The sequence below is a fragment of the Sinocyclocheilus anshuiensis genome, unplaced genomic scaffold (assembly GCF_001515605.1).
Source record: "Sinocyclocheilus anshuiensis isolate Anshui unplaced genomic scaffold, SAMN03320099.WGS_v1.1 scaffold107, whole genome shotgun sequence".
In the NCBI taxonomy this organism is placed as follows: Eukaryota; Metazoa; Chordata; class Actinopteri; order Cypriniformes; family Cyprinidae; genus Sinocyclocheilus; species Sinocyclocheilus anshuiensis.
Window position 1 is genome coordinate 875506 of NW_015549584.1, and position 9045 is coordinate 884550.

Consider the following 9045-nt stretch of genomic DNA (forward strand, 5'->3'; position numbering starts at 1 on the left):
AGTTGGAAAGTGGGGGGGGGGGGGTTAATTGGGGTATCAAGACACTCACCAAATAAGCCCGATTTGGAGACATTTTGCATTCTGATACAATATATTTGCATTGACTAATGCGCATAACTAAAGGTAAGGTATGGGTAAAAAATATTGATTTAAAGATTAATAATAATCTAATATTGATTCTTGAAATCCCTCAAAATCAAAACCTTGTTTGATATATTGCTAACCGGTGTTTATTATCTGCTATATACTACTAGCTATATAAAAACAGCTTATTTAGTACTGTTCACATAATGTACTTCACATCAAAGCAAAATACACATTGTAACTGTACTATTTCTAACTTAAGTGATATTGAATCAAGTGAGAATCAGAATTGTGAACTTGCAAATCACAAATGAATTGAATAGAGTTTCAAAAGTATCCCTCTTCAAAAGTAGAATTGTATATTTTTAAAAAGTGTTTAAATTATTACAATTATACTAAATGTGAAAACACAAAATCTCATATAGATTCCTATAAAACAATACATTTTATATAAATTTGTATATATTCATATAAAAAAAAATCATCTTTTACACAAAATAAATTTTTATATAAAAACACACATACACAAACACACTATTGTTCAAAAATACAGTAAAACTATATTATGAAATATTATTACAATTTAAAAGTTTTCTATTTTAACATTTTAAAATGTTAATGCTTATTATTAATATTATTATGCTTACTATTTTTGTGGAAACAAAATTTGGAAATGTAGGATTCCTTAAATATAGTTGAAAGACAAATATTAACATTATAAACGTCTTTAATGTCATTTTCGATTAATTTAATGTGCCCTCACTGAATAAAAGAATAAAAATAATTTGCATTCAAAACAAGAAAAAAAACATCAAAAAGCAAAACCCATTGTTATATAAAAAGAATATAAATTTATTGTGAAATTTCCTCTCACAACAGATCTACAGCATAAGGTTCATCTGTAGGAGCTTAACCAGGTTCAGCCCTCTGTGGTCCCAATAGCACCTGGAGCTGACCCCCCCCCACTCACCCTAAAAGCTTCTCCACACCATCGGAGGCACTGGAAATAGAATGTCACTGACTGCTATAGACAAAAAATAAGCCACTGTGTAAATGAAGAGCAGATTGGTTTCATTCAGAGATAAGTCTGCCATCTAAGAAACCTGCAAGACTGAGACTTTATTAAAGTCGTACGGTCTCGTTCCTCTCATTCCGCCATACCAACCTCTTGCTCTAATTTCTCGTACGCACACTCTTAGGGTGACCTGTACCAACACCCAAAAAACACAAACATGCATACCCTTTCTTTCTTTCTTTTAAAATGTTATTTTTGCATCCGCCACTTACTCAAAATGTTTTTTCTGCACCGCCTGTTTAGCTTTGACAAGTCTAAGTACTAATTGCTGTAGTTTAAACTGTTTTTCCTTTCTGCCAAAACCAGCAGATTCCTCGGGCCCCCAAGTCTCACAGGAGATCAGATGCAGAAAATGAGATAAATACCAAATGCGCACTGACTCATTTGCTCATTTGTATTTGAAATAGCAGAAGTTCAAATTAAAATAACCTTAAACACACACATCTCCTGGAAGCAACAGAAATAGATGATTCGTTTTAAATTATTCATAAAGTTCCATTATTTATGCTGGAGATCAGAGGTTTGGATACCTCCACGAGAGGGAGAGCGAGCGAGATGAGCTTGGCTCATCACTGGATTTCTGTAACTACCTTGGATGGAGTGTCTGTCTTGAAAGCTCTAAAGCCTGTGCCGTATTTGCATTCAAAACAGAGGGAAGAAAATGAGGCAGGCGGCGCAGTGTGAAGACGGGTTTGATTAATATGTTTGGATATGGTGTGCCGAGGTATGCTTTGCAGTAATTGCCTACAGTGGCTTTTATTTGTTGAGTACTGTCCCATTGTTCACAGCCTGCATCCTGAGACCTCACACTTTAATTTAAATTAAAAACAAGCTGATAGAGAACTTTTTTTATGCTTTTTTATGGAGCCTCGTGCTCACCAAGGCTGCATTTCTTTGATCAAAAATACAGTAACAAAAGGTAATATTGTGAAGTATTATTTCAATTAGCCTAATATATATGTATTCCTGTGATGGAAAAGTTGAATTTTCATCAGCCATTACTGCAGTCTTCAGTGTCACATGATCCTTCAGAAATCATTCTAATATGCAAAGATGCTGCTTAAGAAACATTTGTAATTTTTATCAATGTTAAAAACACTTGTGCTACTTTTTGTGGAAAAAGTGATTTTTGAAGTTAAAAAGAAGAGCACTTATTTAAATGAAATCATTTGTAATATTATAAATGTCATTTTTGATCAATTCAATGCATCTTTGCTGAACAAAAGTATTAATTTCTAAAAAACAAAACAAAAATAAATAAAAAATCTTACTGACCCCAAACTCTGCAAGGCATGTGTTTGTTTGTTTTAGTTTTTTTGACCCAGTTCTCATTTCACACAGTTTCTTTCTATTAATTTGCTAAATCACACAGAAACACTGACATTCTGCTCAAGCCAGGTTTAAAATAAGTGTAAGTAAAGATGCCTGAGCAGATGAGAAAACAGCATCTGAACTGCCCCCTGAGAGATACAACCAAAGAACAGCAGTACAGCAGGAGCGAAGTCTGCTGAGGAGCACTTCACTCTCTCCCTGTCTCTCTGTGACAGTTATTTATAAAGGCAGTTAACAGCTTGTCTGCTCACCCTCCTGGAAGCCCTCTTCTCACTGCACCAGGAGAGGACAATCACGGGCAACAATGGGGTCACACCTAACTAACACCGGCCCTCTCTTTTTCTCCCCTATTTCGACTCCTCTAAAATAGTTTCTGAGAAATAATTAGAGCCTGCCACTGATGATGATCTCTAGTAGGTGCTGGATATTAGATATTGTGCCATTTAGAGACAGAGGTGACAAGGTATCTGTGGCACGTCAAATGCCCGATAGGGAAAAACGAGACGAGTGAGAGCAGCTGTCAGGATCACAGTAATATATGTGATCTCGAAGGATCCGTTAAACCCGTGAACAGCAATGTGGTCCACAATAGCATGCGGTACGCCACAGTAATGTGTGTTTTTGTTGCAATCTCCAAAATGAAAGCTAAGAGAAAACACACACACGCACAACATGCTTCTGGACCACATGAAATGCAGGCATCTGAAAAGGTGCCAAATAACAGGAGGGGAAAAAATGGAGTGCTGATGTGCTTTGGAGGGTACTGTTATCACAATGTTAGTTTACAGCCCATTTAGTACTTTTCTCAGAATGTTTTCGCACTCTAGAGTACAGTGTCCACACAAGCTGACAGAGATGCCAGTTTATACCCAGTCGTTCGATGGCATCGCCACCACCTCCCGCCGGGGCTTACAGCAGTGCTAATCAACACATAATTACACACACAAACACATGCACATCAATATAACACACACACGCAGCCCTTTCTAATTGAAGTTACTTTCATTTATTACTTAGAACTGCACTACTCTGACCACAATGTCACCGCCTTGCTTATTTAAATAAAGACATAGGGCGATAATCAGCGATATTTTTCTTCAGTTCTTTTTGAATGTAATGTATATCGAGTCACAGCATCTCTAAATTCACATATGTGTTACTAAATTCCTAAACCGTTTATCAGACCCAATATACTCGCTAACATTCAAAAGTTTTGGGTCAGTCAGATTTTTTTTTCAGATAAGTCTCTTATTTGATCACAAATACAGTAAAACAGTAATATTATTATTGCAATTTAAAATAACTATTTTAATATATTTCAAAATGTAATTTATTCCTGTGATGGCAAAGCTGAAAAAAAAAAAGTGTCAGCAGCACTTACTTCAGTTCAGTTCAGTGTCACATGATCCTTCAGAAATCATTCAATCACTAATATTCTGATTTGGTGCTCAAGAAACATTTCTTATTATCCATGTTGAACATTTTTTTCTGCTTAATATATTTCATGGAAACCAATGTTTTTTCAGGATTCTTTGATGAAAATATTTTATTTATCGTATATAAAGATAATTTATTTGAAAAGTAAATATTTTGTAACATTATAAATGTCCTGACTGTCACTTTTTATATATTTAACACATTCTTGCTGCACAAAAAAATAACATTAGTATCTTTTTCAAAAATCTTACTGATCTCAAACCTTTGATATATATAAATTAGATAAATAAAAACACAAATAAATAAAAAAAAAGGGAAGCTCTTCAATTGAATAAAACGCCTTACAAGCAAAATGCTGATCTAATGTCTCTATCTAAAATGTGGTCATGCAACGCCACCTAGCGGTGAGTGTGGGAATTATCTTAAACGCAAGGGATCAAGGTTTGTCTGGTTAACAAGGTCCAGTAAACCCCTGCTGGTACATGTTAACTACAACATTTTGTTGCCAAAATGCATCTTTCTCTATTGACTGCAATTCACAAGTTGCTGACATTATATTAAACACATTATAGAAATGCTAATAGACACTCTGCAGGAATTATAGACTTGCAGGATTTTGAAGTACTGAGAACACAAATGTATAGTGCCCATATTTCTGAAAGTTTCACACAAATATATGTGCAACTTTTAGACGGTGGGATGAACCTGGATTCTGAGACTCTTAAAAAACAAACTTCAGGCTTTAGATATGAGATATATTTGTATAAAGAGATGGACCACTCATATATAAATGGCAACTGCAGGAATGGATGTCAAACCTTTTAGTTAGAAGAGCTAGTGTCAAGCCTGTTTGATCATTTTTGTATATTCCAGGAAGTGCATGTACATTACTTGTTTTTAGCATTGTTTTAGCAACACAGTTTGAGCTAAAGAGTCAAATAAATGTAATGTATTTGTATCATGCCTAAAGTCAATGCAGAAAATAGATGCTCGGGGCATTACAAATACATACCTGCTCTGGCTGGTGCTGGCTGAAGGGGCAATATCAGGGGTGAGCACATATAAACTGTTGTTCTTGGGCAGATGTAAACTCTGCAGAACAGTCTGAGAGAAAGTGGGAAAAAAAAAGAAAACCATCAAAGAGGTCATAAATACTTTCAAAGTTGCCATTTTCTAAGTACAACATATAAGAAAAACTACAAAGAGTAATTTAATGACAACAAACAAACAAAAAACACTAAAATAATTTCACCAATAATAATAATAATAATAATAAAACAGATATTTTTAGATTCAACCCCACCCCTCAAAATGGCAGTTGCAATTTTCATCATATATTTGCGACTTATTTAAATAATTTTAAACATATGTATAAGTTTTATATTCAAAAAAAGATCATTAATGAACCATTAATGCATTAAAAGATCAATGCAGCAATAATCTGAATATCAGCAGCATGTGTTCTATAGTGTCATTCTTACACTGTCAGATACATCTCCACTCTTCCAGCCTTTTAACTGCATTTTAGAGACAGGCACCTGAAGCTCAGTCTCTAAAATAGATTTAATATCTCCTGCAGAGAGAAAGAAATAAGAATAGGTTATAAAATTGTCATGGCAGTTTAGTATGTTACCACTAGAGGACAGCACGTATCTAGTCTAGTTTTATCACAGTTTTAGTAAAGTGCTTATCTTTAGCCAGTTCAGGAGCCAAGCTGTTAAATTTATTTTTTTGTTTGCCAAAAAAAAAAAAAACCCTTTCACTTGTCAAACCTGCTAGTATATGTGTACTAGTAAATGTATATCTGTACTGCAGACAAGCATTCACCAGAACATCGGTTCTTAAAGTGTTTGGTATTTTTTCTCATTTCTCCACGGTGGCACCACACACAAAAACTAAGTTAGTTAATCATCTTAGCTACTGGTTTATGAGCAGAGTGATCTGAATTGCATTTATACTGAAATGCATAACAATTGTCAAGCTCCAGACAGAAACTTGATGAAACCATGCTTGTGTCAAAGACTGGTCACCCACAAAACGGGCATGACACATATCCACAACACATTTCACGTTTACAACTGAAAAATAAAAAAAAGACCTGAACAAAACAAAATAACACTATGTTTAACACACCAATGAGTCGACTATTAGACCATCACCAAAAAGGCACAGCAGCAATTTTCTTCCTTTTTCATTGTATGTGTGTGGCTTGCTGAGTGCCACACACCCTGCAGCTCACAGCTCTTCCTGTTGACTTCGCTCGTGACATAAGATTCAACTTTCATTCACAGAAATACAGTCCCATAAACAGTATGTGGTTCAGTTCAGTGGCTTGTGTCATACCAAGAATCAAAGCTCAGTATCTACATCTACCAAGAAATTGCTCCAATCATTTCTGAGAAAACAAAACGGTTTAAAACAGGTTAATTATTGCAGATGGCATGCTAATTATTGCCTATTTGACAAAAGCCCAATCTAAATGGAAAAACCTGTCAGCCTTGTGGGTAACAGAGCACATGAAACCTGCTACTAGATGCTCAGTATGACGTGTACTTCTAAGAAAGGACAGTGCTAATCATGTGTGCTACCTTTGCAAGAGCAGCACTGACAGGCAGACTCTTTTTTTGGATGTGGGCCAGTAAGCGGTCTACTACCAAAAGACTGAACGATTAAATGATTATGTATATCGTGTTAATGTATCAAAACATTGTGTGTGCTCACCGACTGTGCTGGCATCCTCCAGCACCACTTCTGTGGAGCGCTGTCTGTATTCCACACGGAAGCTGAGCATCCGCGACTGCCGTTCCACGATGTGCCGAGAGGGCTGGACAGGGCAGAAGGCTGGGCTGGATGAGGATGGGGGTGAGGAAGAAGCTGATGCTGATGCTGAAGAAGGCGGGGCTGAGGGCACAGGTGCTGTGGCTTCTGATTGGCTGTGGGGTCCATAGGGGCCGGTCTGAGATGCTTCACTTGAGAAATTACTACACAGGACAGAGGAAAATGAGGATTAGGATCAGCATATCAGAATGATTTTTGAAGCATTATGTGACACTGAAGACTGGAGTAATGGCTGCTGAAAATTCAGCTTTGCCAAAGGAAGAAATTACATTTTAAAATACATTCAATAGAAAACAGTGATTTTAAATTGTAATAATATTTTACAATATTATTGGGTTTACTTTATTTTGGATCAAATAAATACAGCCTTGGTGAGAAAAAGAAAATTCTTTAAAGAAAATGATATACATACATACAGTACATACATATATATGCACACACGTATATAATGTGTGTGTATGTGTAGGCTATATATATATATATATATATATATATATATAAAATCATACTACTACATAATATTTTATTATTCATTAATTGATTATTTTAGCTAAAACTAAAGTTTTATCCGCAACTCTTTTATTTGGGAGAAAAGTCTGGATTTTGCACAAGTTATGTTAAGTTTAAATACAACATTTTAATGAAGAGATATTAAATGATTGCAAAAATGAAATAATTAGCTACTTTTTCAAATATGAAACTACAACCGCCAGTAGGTGGCAGCAAGTGACTGTCTTAATGAGTGAGTTGAATCCATACATCAACCAGTTTTAGAAACAGCTTTGGTAGAAAAAAATCAGGTACAGAAATGCTGCAGAAATGGAATAAACTGTAAATTAAAAACAGTAAATTCACTATAAATTAAACAACAGATTAATGCTTAAAATTAAAGTTACAAAAGTTATTCAGTCAAGAGCAGTGAGTGATTTTGCCTTTTGTTGTTAACATTAATTAACAATAACCAATAGGCCTAATTAATTAACATTGTTAACATTAACATTTGGTATGAAAGTGACAGCAGCTTTTAGTATACCTGCTGTCACATCAATGGAGAGCTTATTTATTCAGCTTCCAGATGATGTAGAAATCTCGATTTAAAAAAACTGACCCTCATGACTGATTCTGTGCTCCAGGGTCACATGTACAGTTGTTCATGTTTTGTTCCTCCTGTGTGTTTACAGGCGAGAGCTGTGAGGCGGGAGAGCCGGAGCCCACAATTGTCTTTGTGTAACATTATTTATTAAAATGCAAGGTTACTTAAGTCAGAAACAATGAAACCATTAACTTTTTCTGGAGGTGTTTGCGCAGCTCCGTGTGCTCGGCACTTTTGATGTGACCGTGAGCGCCCAGAAAAGTAGTTTGGATAGGCAAGTACCGAATGGTTTAAAAAGACTTAAAAAGACGTGCAAATGATAAACTTTTGTGATGATGCAACACTGACCCGATTAGGCAAGTGACAGTTCTGTCAGCTGAGCGAAAGTCTTGTATGGCAGTGTGCAGCAGCTATCTTAGTGCAGATGAGATGCGCTGATGTGAGGCAATTTTGAGAATGAGAGCGAGAAGACGCGGTACAGCTGAACCACACACGCTGTTTTCAAATGATTGACTTAATCTGATATTCTGCGTGAATTTTTTTAACTCATCTAACCGACATTGTATATTAAATAAATGTTTGCGGGAATATGAGTAAAACCAAAATGCGCAATCCCGCACCGAGATCCAGAATGTGATTAAACATATATTCTATTATATAGGCTAGAGATTTGTAAAAATACATTTTCACGACTTTTCCAAAGCTTTCTGGGTTTTTCATGACCGTACGAACCCTGTAAATGGCTATTTTAATTTTTTAAAATCGTTTTGATGAAATTTTTGCTCCACTTTGTGTGGAGGTAGTGAGACGGGACAAAGTCCCTGTAAGATATTAGGGTATTGCGCTCTTTTGGGCCAAAGGCTTAATGGAACCGTTTAAAGTAGCCATGTGATCACAAATTAATCTGCGATTCGGCGCAGCGCAGACATGATTTAGGCTAATACGCGTGTCCTTTTTCTATGTGAAAAAAAATTATAAATTCCATATTCGTAGTTGGAAGCTGGAAGTTGTTAATCATTTCTGACTGGCACATAACTGAACAAATGTAAATGGGTTAAGGCGGGGCCCCCTACAAGGCGGGGCCCCTGGGCTGCAGCCCATTCAAGCCCAATGGTAAGTCAGGTCATAGGTGTACTCACTTCTGTGAGATACTGTATGTATATATATATATATATATATATATATA

General features: G+C 35.8%; 1 protein-coding gene across 1 annotated transcript in view; it reads right to left on the reverse strand.

Annotated features, from left to right (window-relative positions):
• LOC107657846 (FAS-associated factor 1-like) overlaps positions 1–9045 on the reverse strand; it is a 70948-nt gene that overhangs the window by 46035 nt on the left and 15868 nt on the right. The window contains exons 4-6 of the mRNA XM_016446118.1: positions 6650–6909; positions 5410–5501; positions 4941–5032 (exon numbers count right to left, since the gene is read on the reverse strand). Coding sequence (XP_016301604.1) covers positions 4941–5032; positions 5410–5501; positions 6650–6909 — 444 coding nt within the window. The remainder of the gene's footprint in view (positions 1–4940; positions 5033–5409; positions 5502–6649; positions 6910–9045) is intronic.